The sequence below is a fragment of the Malurus melanocephalus genome, unplaced genomic scaffold (assembly GCF_030028575.1).
Source record: "Malurus melanocephalus ecotype Western Australia unplaced genomic scaffold, MMel_1.1 scaffold_553, whole genome shotgun sequence".
Lineage (NCBI taxonomy): Eukaryota > Metazoa > Chordata > Aves > Passeriformes > Maluridae > Malurus > Malurus melanocephalus.
Genome location: NW_026623785.1, coordinates 280,383 through 303,349, shown reverse-complemented (window position 1 = coordinate 303,349; position 22,967 = coordinate 280,383). Strand labels below are relative to the sequence as shown.

Below are 22,967 nucleotides of genomic sequence, written 5' to 3'. Positions count from 1 at the left end.
GCCGAGAGGGGAGTTAAAGAGGCTCCACGCAGTCAGGACAACAAGAAAAGGCTTTCCTTGTGCAGCAGCCTAAATTTGGAGTTTCTTAACAGTGTGTTCTTGTTCTTAGCAGCAGATAAGGGCTGAGCGTGAAATTCTTAATTAAGCAGTAAATAGAGAGTGGGGTGTCAGCAGATGCAGCCTGTAGCCATGGAGACCAAGTCTGATGAAGGAGGGAGCTAAGACTCCACGCCGGCCCCGGGCTTGGGCATGACTGACAGCTGAAGAATCCGACAAAGCTTGTAAACGGGATTAATTTGTTGGCTAATTATTTCATATAGTTAAATGTAAACTTTTTTTTTTTTAATGAAAAAAATAAACAAAACAACAGCTTGCAGAGTTAGCCAGGAAGATGTTCCGAAGGCCAGACCTTCAAGCCTCGTCCTCTCTGGGTCGGTGGGTGGACTGGTGGGGTTTTAAGGCCAGAAGGGACTATTGTGGCAGCTTTCTCTGACCTCCTGCAGAGCATGAATCTCGCCTCATGAGGTTTCTAATAGCCTCTCGCAGAGCTGGAGCATATTTCCCTGAAAAGGCGGCCAAGCATCATCTAAGGACCCTGAGTGATGGAAAGTCCACCACATGCCATAAGTCTGCTCTGCTGGCTAATTGTTGTCACCCTCCCAGCCTGCACGGTGGAGATCGGGAGAGAAATTAAATCCCACATTAAGGCCAGGAATCTGTTTGCTTTGTTTTAAACTTCTACCCTACACCAACAGCATAGAAATTAGTTACCAGGCACTGAATTATTGATCTCACTCCCATAAAAGTCCTCACAGAAAGTGTTCACAGCATGAATTATACATTTTAGGTGTTTTCACAAATTTGCCCTCGTGTACTTTGGATGATTGTTTCTTTCTCTGTWAAAATGAGGAACCACAATAAGCTCTTCATGTAATGAGAACCAAAATGAAAATAAGGTGAGAGAGGGGCAAGAAAGTGTCTGTGACTCAAGAGTGACATATGCTGGCCAGACCACTTTTGTCCCAGCCTTCCCAAGACTCTCACATCCTCTGTTTTCAACAGCAGAGGCCAAGATACAAATGCCATCCTGTGAGCTTTCCAATGCTGCTCTGAGAGTGAATTCAGGATAGGCACACTGAAAAGCAGGCAACTTTATGTTTGAAAGAACGAATTTACACTGTTAGTAAACTGAAATAATAAAACATTTTTCTTCTTTCAGTAGATACTTGACATGAACTTTGACACGGCTTAGACACAGTAGCTAAATTTATAGTAGCCAATCTATACCTGAACTATATCTAAAGAGGGCCAGGACACAGAACTAAGTCCAGGACTCCAGTGATCTACATGGTTATAATGCTGACCAAATTCCTGGTAAACTCCCAATGGTGACCAGGACAGTTTGGGATTTAGCACAGGAGAGGGATCTTTTCTAATTCAGCACTAGGGTGCATCCAGCCCATTCTGAGAGCTAAAATGTCAAACACAAGCTGTTCTGTGGCAATTGGCTGCAGGACAGARATGGATGCAGTAAATGTGATCCTCAGACTGAGGTTAAGGTTGTGGCTTCCCCATTTCTCCACAAATGTACACTGGCTGATTTTCACTGTCACCACACCAAGCTCAGTGGATGTGGCCTGCCCATTCCAGGTGTGTTTTCCTCTCCACTGTCCCTATGATTTTTCTAGTTGGTCATCCCTGAAGAGTTCCTACATCAGAAAGCCATTTCCATGCCATCTCATTAGKGCAAATCAAGGAAAATTCATTAAATTTAATAGACTAGAAGAGCAAAAATATTTCCTGTCATTGAGAAAATCATCCTCTTTACTTCTCTGTATGACAGTCATGAAGGATAAACTAATCTTCTCAAAGACACCAAAATATATTTGTGATTCCTGTTGTGCTATTAATAGAGGCAACAATCATTACCTTGCCCTTAACATGTAGAGCTTAGACATTTATAAAATTATTTGCTTGAGAATGGGAATTTTGGAAAATGTCTATTTTCCATGATCTCATGTACAAAGTCACGTACTCCAATGTGAAGGTCTATGATGTCTTTGGAAATCTCCAGTCCTAGGAAAAATTCTCTCCCAATAGTCCTATAGCCTTCAGTGGGCTCAGCCTGGCAAGATGACCATAATTTATTAATTAAACCTGTGATATAGGACCAGATGACAACAGAGGTTGTTAGTGGAAKTTAATGCCTTCACCTCTCAAAAAACCCAACTCAAATAMAAATKATGTCACATCACCCACCWTTTATGACACATTCTTTTTTTTGYTAGATAGAGTTTGSTACAGATAAATCAGTTAGAGATGGWCCTGATCACTTCTTTGGTCCTTTTGAAGGACCTCTCACTCATTGAAAGGACATTGAAAGGTGGCCTTGTGTAGATTTGGGGTTTAAATTGTAAAGACAGCTCTGCCAACATTCCTGATCAAAAATGTGCATTGTAAGCCCCACACTGCACTCACCCAAATAGGTGAACTTCCCCAGTTTGCCGTCAAAGTGCCAATCACAGCTCCTGTGTTGTTCATATGAAGGCAGCGATGGGAGTGGCTGTCCCCTCCTTGTCCCACAGGACACCACAGCCTCAAGATGGGCAGGAAGATCCTCGTGTTCCACCAGCAGGTAATTGCCAGCCTTGAAGTTGCTAAATGTCACTGAATACTGGAGAAGAAGGAACCAAAAGAAAAATGTCTGAGTGTGTAATTAGAGCTCCATGGAGYGCAGCATAAAGGGGTAAAGAAGATGGTGCTCCTCACAGGCAATGTGTGTTGAAAACATGAAAACTAAAGCAGAAGATGATGGTAAATGCAGACAAAATTAATTCCCCTCATCAACTTTTGAAAGGTGCAGAGGAGCAATGTCTTCTGAAAGCTGTGCTTCAACATGACTTAAGGTAGAAAAAATCMTSTTGGTTCCTAAGCACCACACTGAACTTTCACCTAAGACATCCAAAATCATCAAGTGACCAAGGCCAGGTTGGACAGGGCTTGGAGCAACCTGTCCAGTGGAAGGTGTCTCTGCCCATGGCAGGGGATGGAACTGGATGACCTTTAAGGTCCCTTCCAGCCCAAACCATTCTATGACCTCACTGCTCCAAGTTTTTGCTGAGAGCTTCAGGGACTTGGTCATCTTATCTAAATCTATAAATACAGAGATTTGCTCAGTGCACTTAACCCTTTTTTTCCCCTCCTCTCTGCTCTTCCAAAAAGATTAAAGGATGATTATCTCTTCCAGATATCATTCTGAAATTATAAAACCTTCTTGTATTACCTGGAGCAGTTTGCTGACCAAAGGGTTGTCAAATGTCAACGTGTAAGTCTCTTTATCCAAGAGAAGAACCATCCAGCCATACAGGTTTGATAAAGTATCAGGGACATAATTGACTGTGTTTGTCTTATTCCTACTGTCAGTCACAGTTAAATTATAGGCAATGTCCGGAGCCTCTTTTCTGAAGGGGAAAAAARGAAAGTAATTACATTTTTACAATGAACTCTGTCATTTTTCAACAAATACAGTTCTGTTTTTATTTGAATTACAGTAGCAATGCTGGATCTCCCTCAGAATGTGTCTGCATGTTTGTAATTCTCTACAAACACCATAATAAACAACCTTTTGCCTCAAGAGCTGTAAAAAGCAAAAGACAAAAAAAAGGGATGCAGTGTGGAGTAATAAAGGCACAGAGGAAAAAAAGCAGAGAAATGGCAACAGTCAGGATACCAACTTCTGCATTCCCAGAGTATTTCCTCATTTGCCAGACTCAGAGGCCTCAAGTTCAGCTTTTAGGATCTCCATGAAATTTGGTGGAGATTTCTGATTAGCCTCATCTCWGGTTGGATGGGGTTTTGAGGAATTTGGTCTAGCAGGAGGTGTCCCTGCTCATGGCAGGGAGCTGGAATGAGATGATCTTTAAGGTCCCTTCCACACCAAATCATTCTGTGATTCTGTGATTACTCTTTCCCATTTGATCAGTCAGAAGTTTCACTGAGCCTGAAAACACAAAAATCCTGTGTAACTCAAAGAGCTGCTCTTTGCCTGCAGTCAAAGCTGRGGCTGCTCCAGATTGATTACATCGTGCACAAAATGGGTAAACTTTTAGAACAGCAGTTCTTCTGAGCATCCAAATCAGAACAAAAACCCCTTTTTCACTTCACAAGACCTTGATACTCCTAATTTCTGTCCAGTCTAGTCAGAGAAAAAAAGAAACGGATCAGCAAGAATACTGAYATCATGAATGGGCATAAACCTTCTAGAGACTTCTCAGTTTGGGCATTTGAGTTGACACCAAGCTTAAAAATCCCCTCTTTTAAGCATAGCTTGAGCTGTTTTGGTTTTTTTCCTCAATATTTGAAGTATTACCCTACAACTGCATATATCTTTTTTAATTTTCTTCTTTTGATAAAACTTATGTAATTCTCAATTTGCCTCCATTTGCAAATTTTGGTTGGTTTGTTTGGTTTCTTTTCTCCTAGTGCTTTGGAAAAAATGCAAAATCACCAAAGCAGTCATCCTGGAGGTATTTTTCTTTTCTCTTTTAAAATCAGTTTCTCTTTTAAAATCAGTTTCTCTTTTAAAATCAGTCCTCTTTTAAAACCAGTTCAGGGATTTTTAAATTTTATTTTTATTTTTTTCTTATTCTAGTGTATGTCACTTCGGCAAAACGCTTTCTGGTTACACAGAAATGTTCAGCTGAGAAACAGCAATAGCAAAGTGAAGTGTGAATCAGCAAAGAATCACTCAACCAGAAGATATTGGCAGACCAATGAAACTGGAAGGAGTTTATAAGGCTTAAACAGCTTTTGTACCACTAATAAACCTCCTCTTATGGGCATTAACTGGACCAGGATATTAGGCTGCTAATTAAGCAAGTAAATGACAACAAGCACATTATTGCCACAGTTATCAGCACCTGCACAGGTATTCAGGAGAACATTTCTAGCAGCAGAGAAACATTAAGCTCTTCTACATATCAGAAAATGTCTTATTGAGTGGCAAAAATGCCCAATGCCACAGCAAGAGTGACTCAGGCCCATCCTATCTACAGCATAAATTCACATGGTTTTGCTCTTTATTCATGTTAATTTTCATCGCTGAAGGATTCTGATGAGCACAGACTGGGTCACTTTTATTGGGGGATTGTACCAGTTCTTCCAGAAGAAGTAGAGACAGARTAGAGAGCCAGGAAGGGACAATCCTGCTGGGATGGAGGTTTGACCTGTCAGAAAGTTAGGCAGCAATTCCAGCCATGTAGATCCAATAGCTTGTGAAAGGGAATGTGAATTCACTTACTGTGAATCCATTTATGTTGGAGAGCAATSTTGAGAAAATCCCAAATAAATACCTTAATCTGTACAGCGAACTTGCAGATGGCCACATATAGGTGAAATATATATTTTCCTGTGTATCTACTTATAATGGACAAGGTATTGAATCATAAAATCATTTAGGATGGAAAAGTCCTCTGAGATCACTGAGTCCAACCATTAACCCAGCAGTGAGAAGGCCACCACTCAACCATGTCCCCAAGTGCCACATTTGCATGTGTTTTAAATCCCTCAAGGCATGGTCACTCCACCACTGCCYCTTGAAGCCGATTTCACTGCCTGACCTCCTTTTCCATGAGGAAATTCTTCCTAATATTCAATCTAAACCTCTCCTGGTGCACCTTGAGGCCATGTACACTTGTCCTGTCCCTGTTCCCTGGGAGCAGAGTCCGACCCYCCCGGCTGCCCCCTCCTGTCAGGGAGTTGTGCAGAGCCACAAGGTCCCCCCTGATYCCCCTTTTCTCCAGGCTGAGCCCCTTTCCCAGCTCCCTCAGCCTCTCCTGGTGTTCCAGCCCCTTCCCCAGCTCCGTTCCCTTCCCTGGACTCGCTCCAGCCCCTCCAGGTCTCTCTTGTCAGGAGGGTCCCAGAGCTGTCCCCAGCACTGRAGGTGCCCCAGCAGTGCCAGCACAGGGGACGGGCACTGCCCTGGTCCTGCTGGTCACACTATCCCTGGCACAGCCCAGGTGCCACTGGCCTCTTGCCCACCTGGGCACACCTGGCTCATGCCCAGCTGGAAGTTTGTTCATGGCCCAGAAAGGAAAAGGAACAGGAGATACCTCATGGTCTATAATCTCTGGGGGTTCTTGACCTGGAATGCTGTGCCCTTATCTTTTACAGGCATTGCTCAAGGTGTTGCCACCCATAAATCCATTCCCTGACAGACAAGCCAGCAYCACAAACCAAAAATTTGGGGAACCTGGAAAACTTCTCAGCTCGGTGTAAAGGTTAACTGGTGCAAGGCAACGATTAGCCTGAGATAGATTCCCCCTGGAAAGGATGTCAGTGTGCTTGTTTTTTCACCTCCATGCCAAAAAGGCACCAAAATACAAGTACCCTACTAATGGGATTACCAGCCACAATTAGCACCATTTCCATTTGCCCTAAATAGCCAGTGATTTCACTGTGCCCTAAATAGCCACCAATCTACCTCTCTTTAATGTTAATGAAGTAGAAGAGCTGGCGCACACGAGCATTTCTAATTCAGAGGATCCGAGGGAGCCTGCACGCATCATTAACGTGGAGAGCTTCATTATCAGAGGAAAGAGCCTTCCCCTGAACTTCTCATGGCTTTATTTGAAAGAAACTAGGARGCAATGGTCCTAATGCAAAATTAACCCTCACTTTAAACTGCTGGAAGCCTTTACAAACTGTAAGGGGAAAAAAAGGATGACTCACTGAAAAGGCTGTATTTTTATATCGAAGCAGGTTTCAATTAAGGAGCAATTTGCTTTAGAAATATGGCAGGATTACAGGATAGGGCTTTACAGTCTGAGCCACAATTCACCAATTGTGACTGTATAAACTGTTATGTAATTTAGCTCAAATGCATTGTGCAGAACAGCTCAACAGATATGGGCCACAAAGGATTTGTTAAGCCAATCAACAACATGGAGTAGAACAAATATTAACTCTCCTGTTTATGTTTACCATTAACTTATTTATCCTAAGGGTCCATATCTGTGTGTATGAAGGCAGGCGCTGTGTTTAGCTCTAAATGCTTTCTGTTTGTGTAATAATCCATTATGATTATCCCTSTTCAAAAACAGGAAACAATTTAGCATCGAACTTCAAATGGGACACCAAATGTTTATATCAACGGTCCAGATTTATTGTTGGCCAAAGGGAGGCTAATTCCAAATTATGACCATAACAAACACTTTACAGGTTTAATGCTGGGCCCCAGACCAGTTCATTTTATTTTAATTGCCAAGAACTAAGAATTTTCAGCTGTTTTCAGTAAATGTGTGTATCTTTGTTGAGATACCAAGCTCATTATTCAAATCTGTCTTGTATTATGAACCCTAAGTAGCAGAGATTTTTTTTTCTTGCAAAGGTCTTTTAGGAAATAACCAGATCTTTGACCCTGATCCTGAGTCACCACCATGGTGAAGTAAAAGAAGAATTGAGATGATTTCCCGGGAATAGAGAGGGTTGTGACTAACAAGCCAAGGTGGCAGCATTCAGAGTAGCATTTGAGTTTACTATCCCTGAATTCTTAAGTCTGTTGTGTTCTTAAAACATTTACCAAGCTCCTATTGTTTACGAGCTGATATTTTCAGGAAAACTAAAATCAAATTGAAATTCTGGAAAGTGGTTGGTAAACAAACAGTTTGAATGTCTGCAGTGCAAGCATATCAAAGAGCAAAGGGGGACCCCTTGATCACCCTGCTTTTCCCAAAGATCTGAAGAATCCCTGGAAGTGTTCAAGGTCAGGCTGGATGGGGTTTGTAGAAACCTGGGACAGTGGAAGGTGTCCCTGTCCATGGCAGGAAGTGGAACGAGATGATTTTAAAGGTCTCTTCCAACACAAATCATTCTTTGATTTTAGGATCAATACGTTGGTTATGAAAGGGAGCCCCAGCTAATGCACCTGGCTTTGATCTATCCAAACCATAAAAAACATCCAGCAGACTTGTCAGATTTCTTCTTGCAAGGAAAGGAAGCTTAGGACCAGCAAATGTTGCCTTGATGGCAAGTTTATGTCCCTGCACCCAGAAATCCCTCAGACAATGGTCAAGCTGAGGGAATGTCTTGTTTTTCATACTCATAATCCTGTGCAGGATCTGGTTTTGCTGCCCATACTCCAAACTGCCTCGTGAATGGAAAGGTGTCCTCCACTGGGAAACAAATTTCTCTTGGTGGGATGTCTGAGATGCCAGAAATGCAGCAGAGTAAAAGTCAAATCTCTAAAGCTGAGCAGATGAGTTGACAATTGAACAGTAAACAGCCAATAATTTCATATTTTCCTTCCCCATTATGCCACTGGAGACCTCAGAGTGTGGATTTTGAGGACAAGTGACTGTGTAAGCTGCCCTCTGTGTGGGTTCAGTCATGTACATGGGGAGGACACATGGTCAGAGAGTGACTGAGCACACTGAGAGAAGAATCGTGATTGTCAGGGTGTTCCACAGCAGGGGGATGTTCATCTGAAGGCACAACAGAGAGTAAATATCAAAGGAAAATCAAAGTTAGAGTAACAATTTGAACTCTCTTCAAGACTCAAACCCATCAGCAGTAGCTGGGTTTGCAGCAGAAAGGCATCACACAGGAGATGATGTCAGAGCAAGGTTAAGAACGAAACCGATAAAAAGAAAATTAATCTTTTCCTCTGCAGCTGACTAGAGAAGGGGGAGACAATACAATGCTTGAACTACAGCAACTACTGAGCAAGTCCCAGGTTTCCCCAGTGAGAAATGGGAAGCAAATTCAAGACACCAAGAGGGAAACTCCTTTTTGGAGGTGCAGCCACCGAGTGTTTGGAGACCCCTTCGCCGTGTGTGCTGCCAGGCTGCCGATTATTCTAACGCTCTGCTCTTGTAAAAATTATGCATAATGTGAAGAAACTTTGAAAGTCACTTAATCATGTTATGACAATTTTTTAATGAAAATTTGTTTTAATATTAATAGAGATTCATAGTTTCATGATAATATGGGTAGCAGTGGCATTTGGAGCAGCCGTTCCTAGCCTGCAGCCATGCTGTGCTGTGCCATAGCATAAGCTGTGCTTCAGACTACTCAATAACTTTCTCACATATAAATTTATAAAGACTTTTATAAGCTCCAATTACGTTTTTAAAAGACATAAAACCCCTCTTTAAAGTGTGCTTACGTGACACATTGGTTTAGCTTTCAACTGGACTTTGCTGAGGAAGGGTTTTGTTACAGCAGAGCAAGCTTGGAAAYGGATYCCCATTTCCCTGGAAGTTGTTGGGTGAAGCAGCTCAGGACAGAGTCACAAAACATTCAAGACAGTAGTTYTCTTTTCTAAAAAATTTAGTCTCTATAGATTTTCTCTAACAAWTTTTTTTTTTTYWCMYMWAMACRYSWGGGKKKTTTTGGKRGGGAAACCTGTCAATACACTACGTGCATTCTGCTAAATTAAACAGCACAAAGAGTCAGTTGCCCACTGACTCTTATTTTAATTATCATAAATAATTAAAATTGTTCCAKACATGCTTTTAAGTTGCACCAACCAGCCCTATCCCTGACAGCTGCCAGGCAGGGGATCTTCCCTAAATTTGGTGCTGATGCAACATCCCCGGTGTTTTGGAGGCTGAGCAGTTTAATAATATKGCCATGTCCAATCCTTGCCAGTTGYCCTTAGGCAATGATMCTGAGGTTGCTGYATCAGGACTCCCCTCTCAAAACYCATTACTTGCCYCAAACTTCAAGATTTTTGGAGCTGGAATCTCATCCCTGAAATTCAGGATACACAAAAAAACCCTACTCTCTCATGCCTCTCATGCTTTTCATGGAGGAACACAGAAAATTCAAGTTGCAGATCTGTCAGGTCTCGTATTCCAGGGCCTGGTAGGGTACAATAGAAATATTTTTTTCCAGAAACATTTTTAACTCTTTTCTTGTCAGAAATTGAAGAAAGCTAAACAACAGTGTTTTTGTCTTTTTACTGAGATGAGATGGATCCAAGGGACTGCACTGTTAGAATTTTTTTCCTGTCACCCACCTATCTTTATTCTCTTTACTCAACCTCTGCCAATTGCTCCTAGTCATGTTTTGCTGTATTAATCCTAAACTATTCCCTTTTTATTGCAAACACTCTTCAAATACATCTGGATAAAATTCACCCATTCTCCTTCTCCCACCCCCTCATCCTCCAGTCATGTGGTGGATATTTTAATAATTGAGTTTTACTCTTCACCCCCTCCAGCTCCTTTTATTCCTTATCTTGGTCCTCTCCCAGGTTTCTTTTGGGGCTCTATCTATCTGAACAAAGCCTCCCTGACTCACCACTCTCATTTGGCTGCATCTGACAGTCTTTCAACTTAACATGATGGTGATTTGGCTGCTGGGAGCTGCTCAGGGGAGAGGATCTGGAAGCAGCACAGAGAAGATGCTCATGGTCTCTGTCCTCTCAGGAGGACAGGCTAACAGCTGGCTTCTGCTTCTCACACTGCCAAGGATCTTTGATGTAAATTGACTCCCAGCTCGTGCAGATGAATAACAAAGAAGTTAAAAAAAGGATACTTGCTTGAAATAAAACCTTAATTGAGAAGTCATTGATATGACTAAGCATTGAATCCTGRGATGGCTTAGATTGGAAGGGACCWTAAAGCTCATYTWGTTCYAATCCCCTGCCATGGGCAGGAACACCTTCCACTATYCCAGGTTTCTCCAATCTCTGTYCAGCCTGGTCTTGAACACTTCCAGGKCAACTCTCACACAATTTAATGGGAAGACAAAATTTAAGTCAGGTTAACTCTTCCAGATTTAACAGCAATGGTGCAGATGAACCCCTGCTTGTACTTGCTCCTCACCCACYTTTGGATGCCAGGAGAAACAAGGTGCATTGAATATATCAACTGTCATGAATTATTAACAATTACATCATGGCAGTGCCCAAAAGCACCCAAATCACTCTGCAGGCAACATTTAAAGAAACTCCATTCACCCACGCAGCATCAACCCAAAGATCTTTCAGTCGATTTCATCAAGGAAAAAAACAGAGACTAGAAAGGGAATTGATTTCCCCAAGACCTCATGGCTAACTGATCAGGAAAGACACGAAACACAGTTCTATTTTGCCTTCTATCCAGTATTCTTTTAGTTGAACCAAAATCACTCCAAGCTTTTAATTTATTGCAGACTTTTGTTTTCATTTTGAGACACAGTAATCACATGCAAAGCCTGCAGGTAGCTCAAAGTCTTACAGTTTTCTCCTTCAATGGAACCAGTGATTTTTTTTTTCCTGTTTGGGAAGGGGTTGGGTTCTTTCCCCTCCTTCTTCTAAAACATGAATTATGAGGCAGACATGAATAATTAACAGCCCTCTGACAGAGCACTTCAGGATTTCTGCCCGTGTACTACTAACCTGAGATGGCAAAAAATGGATAATTGTTCAGATTTGTACTTCAAAAGGAAAATGAAATGCTGAGCAGGGTGCTGGGAAAGGAAGATGAGCATGGGAAGAAAAGCAGGAGARGTGTTAAGTCTTTTCCACCTTTTGCTTATATTGGAAATTTGAAAGTGTTTTCCCTGAGTAGTGAAAGTGGTGGCATTTCCTGTCTGAACAGCATTTCTCCTCTGGGTCCCCTTAGCTGCCAACTGAGGAAAGGCCGGGACAATTTCAGCTTGGGGAGACTGGGACAGCAGCTGGGAGATCTACAGCCCCAAAAGCTCACGAGAAAGACCTGTTGGATTATTGTTAGAGCTGTTTATCATTTCCCAAGTRATCAGATACTTCAGTGAGAGATGCCAGATGTGACACAGCATCTCCAGGAGATCCTTGTCCYTCTGCCATGGAGTGACAAGCCATGGGAGACAGCTCAAAGGCATTTTAAATGGCATTAGACATCCCCCACCATGGGCAACCAGATCAAGGACCTAAGATTCCATCACCTGCAAGGGGTCACATTGTCAGTGTTTCCAGGGTGACCACACATGTTCTTTGGGACAATATCTAAGTTTATATGTCTTCAACCCAATTTGAATTCGCTCATATTGAGTTTCTCTCYCACCTGACAAATCTTCCCAGTAACATTTGACTGCTGAATAAGCTCTGAGAATCACATTGCAGATTTACTGCAGTCCCTATCACCAATAAAGTAATTTGTTCATTTATTCTTTAGGTTCTTCTATCCTGATTAAGACAACAAAGAAATGGGTTTTTATTCATCACTTCCCTGGAACTCTTTAAGCCCATGTTGGATTAAGTCCTGAGCAACCTATTCCAGTGGAAGGTGTCCYTGTCCAAGGCAAAGGCTGATTTTTAAAGCCCCCTCCAACCCAAACCATTCTATGATTCTKTGATTTYCATCTACAAACACTGGCAGTTTCACAAGTGCCTTTTGAAATCAAGTGAAAACTGGCATCTTAAATCTAGAAAAACAGTTACCTTGTCTTTGAAACAGTTCTACCATTCACAATAACAATTTTATTCTTGAGTTTCAAGCCTGCCTTGTACCACTGGCTGACCCCACCATGTTGATGGGAAKCCCTAACTGTGTAGACTGAAAAGGTAGTTCAGTTGTGAGCCTGRCTTAATTTTAATAAGGTTTGAGGATTTAAATTGGCTACATTTAACTTAAAACAAGCAAAGAATAGCAAAAGGAAAGACTAAAAGTTTCTGATGAGGTGGGTAAGAAAGGCATGGCTGCAATAATGGCAAAAACAGACCCTATAGTGGAAAAAGTTTTTTAAACTAAATATGTAATGAACTATATTTTCTATACATGTTAGTATCGCATGAAAGCTGTGCCCATGAAAACATAAAATTATGACTCTAGTTTTATTAAAAAACATGATGCATGAATGTATGATAGTTTGTGAAAGTAGAATAGCAGTGAAATCAGATGACAAAGATCCCATGGTTAAGGTATGGAAATTTATCCTGTTCATGATCACTTATTCTTTGTGAGCATTTGGGCAAATCTCTCAAAATGATCATAAAAGGAAATAGTCTCAGAACTTCACTTAAAATCTAAGTAAATTAAAACTATTTTGGTTTGCATTTCCTTTTTGAAGGCTGCATCTTATTATCAGCTGAGGTGTTTTGTTCACCTTTTATAGGTCACTACTCAGAAAATCTTGGTAAATTTTGCTCTTTGCCCACTAAATCTCTGTCTGAGGCTTGGTCATTGATCTCACTTCATCCATCAGTCCTCACCTCGACCTTATTTCTACAAAGGCCAGTTTATACCTGGTAACTTGAAGAGTGACAAAATAGAATAACACCACAGCCTCCTCTTAAAGGCCAAATTTACACCGCCAGAATTGCCTTTGGRCAGGAGCTGTAGGCAGGATACCAAGGTGAGAGAGACAAGCAGCTTGCTGAATAYATCAGAAAATTATTGAACTTGGGCAGATCATATATAAATTAACCAATAAAACAAACCAAAATCTCTCCACTGGGAACTAATACAGGCAATTTCATGCAATCCTCCCAAAATCATGGTGCMTGTATGCAAATGGCCAGTTGTGAATGGTTGTGTTGCTTACCAAACCACACCCGAGAACTTTCTAGATGAGAACAAGCAGACAGAGCAAAAACGGTGTCGGAGACCACATGGCCAAAAACATGGAATAAGACATGTCATTACTCAGACTTTTTACCTAGTTTAGAACCCAGCAGAGATACAAAAGTTTTGGGACTGAGCTCAGACCCAGCAGCAATCTCAGAACAGCACACAGAMGCAAAACCCACCCTGAATTTTCAGAGGTAAAACAATCACTTACAAATGAAGAGCCATGCGGTGGAAAAYAAGGTCACTGTCACAAACACTGGCACCAGAAACTTGACTGAAGTTGGCACTGGGTGTGCAAGATGGTGCCAGGATATCTGTGGAAGGCAGGACATGACTTCCTTTTTGTCCCGTGGTGGAGCCATCAAGATCCTCAAGGATGGCAGCATGAGGAAAGGGGAAAGACACTTGGAAAGGGGAGCTGGTGAAGGTCAGATGGTCAGCTCTCACTGTAAACCCACCTGTGGGCAGCATTTCAGAAAAACAGAATGGTTACTTCATGTAATGGGACTGAAGACAATCCTTTGGAGCAAAAGAGACCAACTTCATTCACCTTGCCTTTGGAWAAATGTCTGATGGATCAACAGAATGGGGAGATCAGGGAAAATAAATAGAGGTGGGTGTAGGAATAGCTACAGCTGTGCTATGTCCAGGCCAAATTTATCCAGTGCCCTGTTGTGACAGCACCTGTGGTTCAGACTTGTCTGATCCAGGGGCTGCTCCTGGTCCTACCAGCACCTCCTCAGTGACTCCAAACACTTCTTCACAGCCCCCACTGCCAAAATTACAGTCCCCAAAACAGTGATTCTTATAGATCCTTTCTGCCTTTTTTAAGGTAATTTTTTTATGTTAATGTTGTGTAGATATACTTGACTCTTCTTCATATGTGTGGCACCTGGCAGAATAAAGCCTTGGCTGAAAAGTGAGTCTGGAGGATTTTTTTCACTACTGAAACATAGATAGCTACAAAAAAAAAAAAAAAATAATATTCATGACATTCATGCAGGCTAAAGTTTTTGAGCACATCAATGTTTACAGAAATGTCAGAAAATCATTGGCCCATGGACCGTAAGAAAGTCAGCTTCGGCAGGAGTGTCCATATATCACATGGGTTACTATTTCACTGTCCCATTCCYAGTTTTAGCCTGACTAAGCCAGATTTTATTATTCCTCCTGTCCTTTGATTTCATCTCCTGAAGCTTTTTCTCTGGATGTTATTGTAGGGCAGTCTTCGTTTATATACAAATACATTTTATCACAATACAAGAGGCAATTGCAGTTAGAATGTTCTTCAAAGGGCCTTTAAGTACCTTCTTCAAAGCTCTAAAGGGTGCTTGGTTTACATGTTATCTCAGGCAAATTCATCTCAGGTTTAGGCTGGTCTGAGGTAGCCGCTTGGTGAAATTCTGTAAGGTTGTGTCACAGCTTTTAAAGAAATCATCACTCTTGAAATTCTATCTCCCAAAATGAAGATGCAGAAACAAGGCAGTGCATAAAAAAAAAAACCTTTCCACTGAGCAAATTGTATCAGTGCAAAATCAGGCCACATTTGTCTTAAAATATATGCAATATGTGCCTTCAATTGAGTKATGAAGCCATATCCAGCAAGTTTGAGGAGAACCTGAAATCTCAGCCCATGCAGAGCAGTTATCAATGGTTACCTGTGGAAACTATGAACTTACAATGAGAGGAGAAGCCAAGGACTTGGAAATTCTGCTGAAGAAATGTAAACCAGACTCACCCTGCCCTTGGTAACAGCCAGAACAAGTCCTGATCGCTGTGCAAGTGTCCACATCAAAGTTCCTGAAAGATGTGTTGGAGATGAAGAGCTGGTGTCTCCCGGGGGTTTTTAGTCCCRCAGACATGCAGGTCCTGCCCTGAAATGAAGGAATGGGRGAAACRTCACCATGTGAATYRYGGASTCCTRSAATGGTTTGGGGTGGAAGGGACMATAAAAGTCACCTCATTCCAACCCCCTGCCATGGGCAGGGACASCTTCCACTGTCCCAGGTTGCTCCAAGCCCCATCCAACCTGGTCATGGRCMTTTCCAGATATGGGGCACCCAGGATGCAGCAGCTGGGAATGCAGGACTGTTATTGCCCATCTTTTGGGGGCTTGAAGGACATATCTAAGGTATTGTTTGGGAAATTCTGAGAAGTAACACCCATTTAATTCCTCACTTGCAGCAGGTGATAACAGCACCTGTTCAAGGGCATCTTGTTGCCCTTTGTTTGGGCTGTTGCATAGTAGTTAAGATTGGACATAGGAAAGGAAAGTGCACATTCCCTGAGGAGAAAGAATCCACCTAAAAGCCACAGTGGGTGATTTCTACAAACCAATTTTCCTTGTCAAGGCATAGGGATTTTTTCCTACTCTGCAAAGATGATCATTCTTATTTCTGTTCTAAGAAAAATCTGACCCTGATTCAAATGCGTTTTGTGTGATTTGGGATGGGGCAAGCACTTAAACCAGGCTCTCTGAAAAGCTCTAAAGGACTTCAGGGTCCATCAGAGCTATAAGAACCAGAAAGGTTCTTTCCCATTGTGTGATGGGAAACACAATGGACAAACTGGATTTTGAGGTAATTGCAGTTCATGATGAAAGGGAAGTGTACAACCCTCTACCAACTGATTTTGGAGACAGGATGGAAAGAAAGTTGTACTCAGAGTTACTGAGCAGCCTGGAGGAGGAAGGGCTGGCGGGACAGTATAATACTGCTTCTGAGGCAAATGAATACTTGCAGAATATCTCTCAAAAGCCAGAGTAGAGAATGAATTAACAAATCCACCCTATATGGAAACATCTCTGCAACTGAAAATGTAGAACGAAATGGACCTTTATAAGTAGGTTATAACTTGAAAGAGAAGTTATCTTCAACCTCTGTAAGAGACAGTAGTTCCATCACCTTTTTAAGTCTGAGGCCAAAACATCTGGAATGATGGTCCTGGTCCTTGGGCCTTCCTTTTCCAAGTCACTGCCAAGCAGAAGACCCTGGCTTCTGGTAACAAATTGCTCAGAAAGTCTTTACTGTCTATTTTCTTACAGTTCTGGTTCTTCCAACCCACCCTCTTTTCTGTATTTTTTAATTAATTCATTTTATTTAAAGAAATAGAACTGTTTGAGACAATAATTTCTCCGCAGTGTGCATCACCTGTCTCAGAACTCCTGTTTTTTTTCCAGGAAGAAATGTTTCTCCTTAAATGGTCCCACAAAGACAATGAGTTGCTTTATGAGAGCATAGAAGAGGCTTGCTGAATGCTTAGGAAGTTAACAAAAACCTTTCACTTGGTTTTTATAGGCCCTGGACTCAGCCTGGCCACTAATGTTTCAATGGCTTRAAGCCCCAACTTTTCAATGTCCTGATATTTCCAGAAATTTTGTTTTATAAATATTTTTTTCCAAAAAATGGAAGGGATAGCAAAGAGGAGTATCCAGTGTTCCCATTAAATTAATGTCATAAAGTTTTAATTGATATTAAAGAGACATCATTATTAAAGGGAGAATTACATACATTAAGATGTAAATTATGACAAGGAGGCTCTTATCGGRAGATAATCAAAGATAATCACCCCCTGAGGTATTGCAAGGAGCAAGGCACAGCTGAGCGCCTCTAAATCTCTTAACAAGTGCAACATTGGAGTCCTCCCATGGATCCTGCAAAGCAAAAACAAAGACTTCCACCCTTTTTTGTAAGAGAAAATCACCAYTGGGACTCTGCAAGGCTGGACAGGTGAAGTCAGGATTTTATCTGAACTCTATACTTAGAAGAGATCTGCTAAATGGTTTCTTTCTGTGAGCTTCTAAAGAAAACTCATTTAAAACTCWATTTTTCTGCCAGTCAGAGAGAAAATTAATTTAATAAACAACAATAGAAAACTGAGCAGGTAGAAAAAAAAACAAAAAGACCTCAGAATCATGAACAAGCTGCTGTGGCCAGTTGTAACTAAAATTCCATTGTTATCCATGTTATTAATCTGTTAACAACCTGGTAGCACCCAAAGGACTTTGTCCAGCTGCCTAAAGAAATAGTGGAAGGAGATGATACTTGCTGCATAAATAAAATTACGTTTTTTTCAGTACTTTTCATTCTCAASTGAAAAAAGTAACGCTCAGTGTTCCAAGTGGACCAATGATGCTGAGAGAGCACAGAGGAAATCAAAATGTTAAGTAGGATTGAAACCAAAGCTGCTGTTCCCCCTCATWATTCTCAGATCTCTAAACTAAACCCACTTGTCCATGGTTAAATGGTATTAAATGCAAAGGGTGCATAGGAATTTGTGTTAGAAAAGCTTGACTAAACAAAAACTATGATTTCTCTCAAAAAGTCAGGTTTGGTGAAATTCCAAGATTTTTCTGAGACCGTATCAATCCTGAAAAAAATTGCGAGTAGGAAAAAGATTTGTACTTATCTTGCTAAAGTACTTCAGCTTTTGTTTTTGTGATTTTGCTTTCACATTTGAATGTTGTTTCAGAATGGATATACAGGATTATGCATCATAGTGYTAAAAACTGTTAAAAGAAACCTTTTAACAGTTTGTAATTAAAATTGAAAAACCAGAGGCCTTGTTTTGTTTAAAAAAAATCTTTAAAACTTCCATTCTGAAGTGAAAACACACTTGGAAAAAAAAAATCATGGAAATTGTTTAGGTTCAAAGACCTATAAGACCACCAAGTTCATCAACCCAACATTACCATCRATCCAAYACTGCCAAGCCCAGCACCAACCCATGTCYCCATGTCAAATCCAAGCTTTCCCCAAGCTGTCATGGGGCAGGGACTGTTCTCCAGGTTGCTTTCTTATTTCTCCAAATTCCTATTGAAATGTTGCTGTGAGGCTTGAGAGACACTGAAATATTTCCTGCAGCTSTTACCTTTTGCCCGAGGTGTCCATTTAAAACACTGCCAGACACAGAGGTGTTTCCCAGGCTTTCCACAATGTCAATGCCAAAATCTTTGCAAGCAGAAATCCAGAAATGCTGGAGTTCAAGGTTCCTGCTACTGAAAATCTACRTAAAAGGAAAATAAAGGAATMAYCATCATCRTCATCAAATCACARAGTGKTTTGATTTAGAAGGAACCTTAAATATCAACTCATTCCTATGCCTTGCCATGGACAAGGACACCTTCCACTATCCCAGGTTGCTCCAAGCCCCATCCAACCAGGCCTTGGAYACTGCCAGGGAAGGGRCACCTAAAAGGAAGAAGATTGTTTTTGGATGAAGCACATGGAAAGAAGTAGAAAAAACTTATTTATCTGTGTATTCTAGGTCAGTCACACAAAAACAAGTTAGGCAAGGAAAACAAACAATCAAAAACCTGCAAAATGTAATTTTGTTTTATTTCTTTTCATGCAAATAAACTTTTCTAGAAAGAGAACACGTTAGCCTGAAAACCCAACTGAAAAATTGGGCACCTTCAGAGGAAGAGTCATGGGAAGGCTGAGGCTACAAAACATTCCTTACACAGAAACACATCCAAACTAGTCAGGTCATCAGGAATTAACGGGATCACAGGCTCCAAACTGTAAGAATGGCAAAAATGTATCATAATAATAAAAGGTAGGGTAGCTTTTTAAAATCAGATTCATTAATAGTGAACCATATTAGCTGGAGAACGATGGTAGGCAAATTCAAAGAAATAAAAAATGCAAAATTTTAACAAGAATGAAAAAAGTCCCATTGAAACCATCAGTTCTACAAAGGTAACAGATCCTCTACCAACTGCAATCTTCAYGAGCAGCTTGGATCCACTCAGAGGATTTTTTTTTTTGGCAACATGGTCTAGTGGAAGGTGTCTCTGCCCAKRGCAGRRGGGTTGGAATGAGAYCATCTTTAAGGTCYCTTCCAACTCAAACCATTCCATGATTGCAGTGGCAGACAGATRGTAGATCATCACAGAGGACACCAGCTACTGGTGAAAGGAACAGTGATTCCTCACTGAAGCAGCAAAAATATTTCAAGTTTTGGGCTCTTTCATTAAAACAGGAGCCTCCAGGTGCAGGACATGGACAGGCACAAGAGCTTTGCTGTGACTGTAGCTTGTTTGTAGCATTAAGGATGAAGTTAGCGTKGAGGTGAAATACTTGGAAAGATCCTGAGCATCACAGAGGACAATGGGGACAAACTTACCTGTGCTCCTCCGTGGCAGCTCCAGGCTGTGAAGTTGTTGAACTGAACAYGACTGTCTGGCAAATACTCTGGGTACACCAGCAAACCATACCTGTTCAGGAAAGAAAACCATGGAGTCTGATCCTTTACAGTGCATATGCTGGTGAGCAAATTGTTCTATTCATCACCTTGGTGTCTAAAATCTYAAATCTGTAACAGTTGTCTGCATGAGAATTTATTTCTGAAAACCAAAGTCAAAAACTGATGGATGATTTTAGGCATCTAATAAAGACTTCCTTTTGAGTATTTTCAGTGTCAGCCCTATCAGGGCTACAAAGGAGTGTGCAGTGCCACTGAGAGGTTCTCACTGCAGAACACCCTCCCACGCTCAGGAGTTTTCACTCAACATCACCTTCAGATAAGCCTGACATGAAACTGGAGAGATAAGAATTTTCTTTATCTTGGATTCAGCCAGCTTGGAGTACAGCCCAAATGTATTAATTCCTGAATGCAGCACTTGGTTTGACCTTCTCAGAGATTTTAAATCTAGATGAATATCTAGATTAACTCAAAATTCAGGTCACTCCATCTACTGATTTTCAGTACAATGTAATTTTTTAATACTCCTTCTGTTTTAGTGCGTACTGATTAAAGCTTTTGTCTGTAGCTGTTTCTGGATACTGCAGGAGCAATTGTTTCACGAAATGTCCCAGAACCATGGAATCATGGAATGGTTTGGATTGGAAGGGACCTTAGAGATCATCTCTTTCTATCCCCCTGCCATGGACAGGGACACCTTCGACACCAATTCTGTTCCTGCTTCCAAGAGAGGAGGACCTGAGAGGACACAAAACTGGGGGAAAAAATCCTGAAAAGAGGGGCAAAGCCTTTCATGTCCATCACTGCAATTATGGTTGGCACAACCATTCGCTGAAGGAAAATCTTTTTAAACAAATCTCCCCAAGTACCTGGTGCAGGAGTGAGCTTTGTTCTTGCTGAAGGAGAGGAGAGGCACTTTGGATGATCCCTCAGGGGAGAGATGAAAGAAATAGCCATACCCAGCACCACACACCGTGTTACCCTGCAGAGAGGAATATATGACTGTGAAAAAAAAATGCCACAGATTTCTGGAAATTCAAATCAATTTAAGAAACATGTAAATTAAAATCTCAGCAGAAGTCCATTCAGATTCTTGCAAACTGGTTGGTAGAGACTGGTACCTCATTTCTGTGTCCCCAATCTTGTCCTGTTTTCAGTTTGAGTTTGGGCCAGTCTTAAAAACACCTGGTTTTAAGCCAGACAAGAAGGGTTGGCCAAGCAAAAGAGAAAAATTACAGAAAAATGGTGCTGTCACAATTCTTCAAGAAGTAGGTAAGAAAAAAAYGTGTGGAAAACTTACATSTATAAACTCTTTCTATATAAGGAARAAATTTCAGGAAGGAAAGGTAAATCACAAACGGATCAGTTTATTGGTTTCCTTCTCAATCTGGATTTTTTTATTATGTCCCAAAGTAAACTGAGCATAAGGAAATATTCTTATTGAAAAAGTGAGACTCCTAAAAGTCAAGAGCAAGCAGAGAACAATATCTTGAGGATTTTCCAGTGACTGAACAAATAAACTTTCTTACACCTGTGATAAATTATGTGGTTTGTATTATTTTAAACAGGTTAAGTGAATAACTGTGGGGAAATGTGCTTTAAGTTTTTGTCATTTAATAAGGAAATTTCATTATAAATTCTACATTTGTGTTATTTTCTCTGTGTTGCAAGAGGTGAAAATAAGCAGACATAAGGTCTGACTGGACATAAAATTAGGAGTTTGGTGCTTACATAATCTGCAGAAATATAAGTTACATTCAGTGAGTTCTGAACATTTCTACTCTAGGACAAAAATCTGCCCTTGACAGCTTAATCTGGAGATCAGCCAAGCATAGCTGGGTTTGGGTSGTGTCCATATAGCCATGTTTTCATGTGTGCATGATCCCTCTCACCTGCTTGGATGTGTGAAAATTTGAAGTTTGGGCCACAAAACTTAGGCTCCATTTCTAGGAAAAAAAAATCTTAGGTGTATGCCTGTCCAGAAGGCGATGCTTTTGGTCTATCCTTAGACAAAATTAATTGCTCTCTGGAGGCATCTGACTCTCTAAGGGGGGGTCTAAGATGACCTTTCTTGCAGCTCTAAGGAGGGTTTGTTCTTAAGATCAGGTCTGACACCACCACTCCCATTCATAGGTCACCGGACTGAGTTAAAATAGTAATGACTTTTTGGTCCCTGATGGTCCAAATCAAAGCTGAGCCTRGTGACCTCGAGGTGAAACCTTCCATACACCAATTACTTTCTTCTGACCCATCCAAGTGTGCTCCCTGCAGTCCTGATCTCTGACATCTGTCAAGGCACAAAGTACTGAGGCCCAAAGCTCTGCTTTTCTCTATCCCCTGGTAAAACTGCTGCTTTTTCTGAAAGCACAGCCACAGAACCCTTTTTCTTWAACAAAACACTTCTGCAGTCCAGTCACATCATTTCCAGGACATTTTACTTGCGACTCCAATCGTGCATTCCACAGATGATTCATAAGGAAAAAAAAAAAAAAACTGCATATTTATTCAGCCAGCTCGTGGCTGGAGGGCAGGGGTTTTAGGCAAGCAGGGAATTTTGTGTGGAAATCAATTCTTTGTGGAAGTCAGTATATTACGAATGTCCGTGCAACCAAAATTCCAGAGAGAAATTACCTCCCTGAGCATGCCAAATACCTGGAGGTAAGCGCTGCGAGTCAGTAAAATCAAGTGGCTGACGGTTTAAGTGTCTCTTAACCGTGCAACTCTGCCAGTGTAAATATTTCATGAATTTCTTTCAGATAGCTGGGACTCCAAGTGTTGACCTTAAAGATGACATTAAAGCTCTGGACAGCGTTCCCAGCACTGCTTCCACAGTTTCAGAGTCTGGCAGGGTGTGAGTGGTACCCACAATGTGCCTGCTTCAGTTTGGGCGCGTTTTGTAGGAAAGTGTTTGGAAAAGATCTCTGCAGAGATGAAACTATGGGAAAATGGTGCCAAAAGGATGCAGCCTCATCTCTTTGGGACTGTGGGGAAGGCCACACTGGGAAATAAATGCAATTACCAGCAGTGTGACATCGGTCACTGCTCTGACATGGAGACACCGGCTGAGCTCCACCCCGTTCATTCATCTGAGCTGTTTCCCGATCCTCAACACCAMGGCAAGAAAGGAAAGGGAGGTTCCTGCTGGATTTCCTAAACCCAGTCCATATGTTGCCATGCATAAGCACCACATGCTGGCTCTGGGATTTCAGGGCATTGAATGCTTATGGA

The 22,967-nt window shown here is 41.4% G+C and overlaps 1 protein-coding gene across 1 annotated transcript in view; it reads right to left on the bottom strand.

Moving 5' to 3' along the window:
• The window catches only part of PKHD1 (PKHD1 ciliary IPT domain containing fibrocystin/polyductin), a 238,629-nt gene that overhangs the window by 101,962 nt on the left and 113,700 nt on the right, over window positions 1-22,967 (bottom strand). Inside the window, exons 40-46 of the mRNA XM_057382183.1 lie at window positions 20,609-20,721; window positions 19,662-19,752; window positions 18,405-18,539; window positions 15,274-15,409; window positions 13,747-13,993; window positions 3,284-3,461; window positions 2,479-2,674 (exon numbers count right to left, since the gene is read on the bottom strand). Of these exons, the coding sequence (XP_057238166.1) occupies window positions 2,479-2,674; window positions 3,284-3,461; window positions 13,747-13,993; window positions 15,274-15,409; window positions 18,405-18,539; window positions 19,662-19,752; window positions 20,609-20,721 (1,096 nt within the window). The remainder of the gene's footprint in view (window positions 1-2,478; window positions 2,675-3,283; window positions 3,462-13,746; window positions 13,994-15,273; window positions 15,410-18,404; window positions 18,540-19,661; window positions 19,753-20,608; window positions 20,722-22,967) is intronic.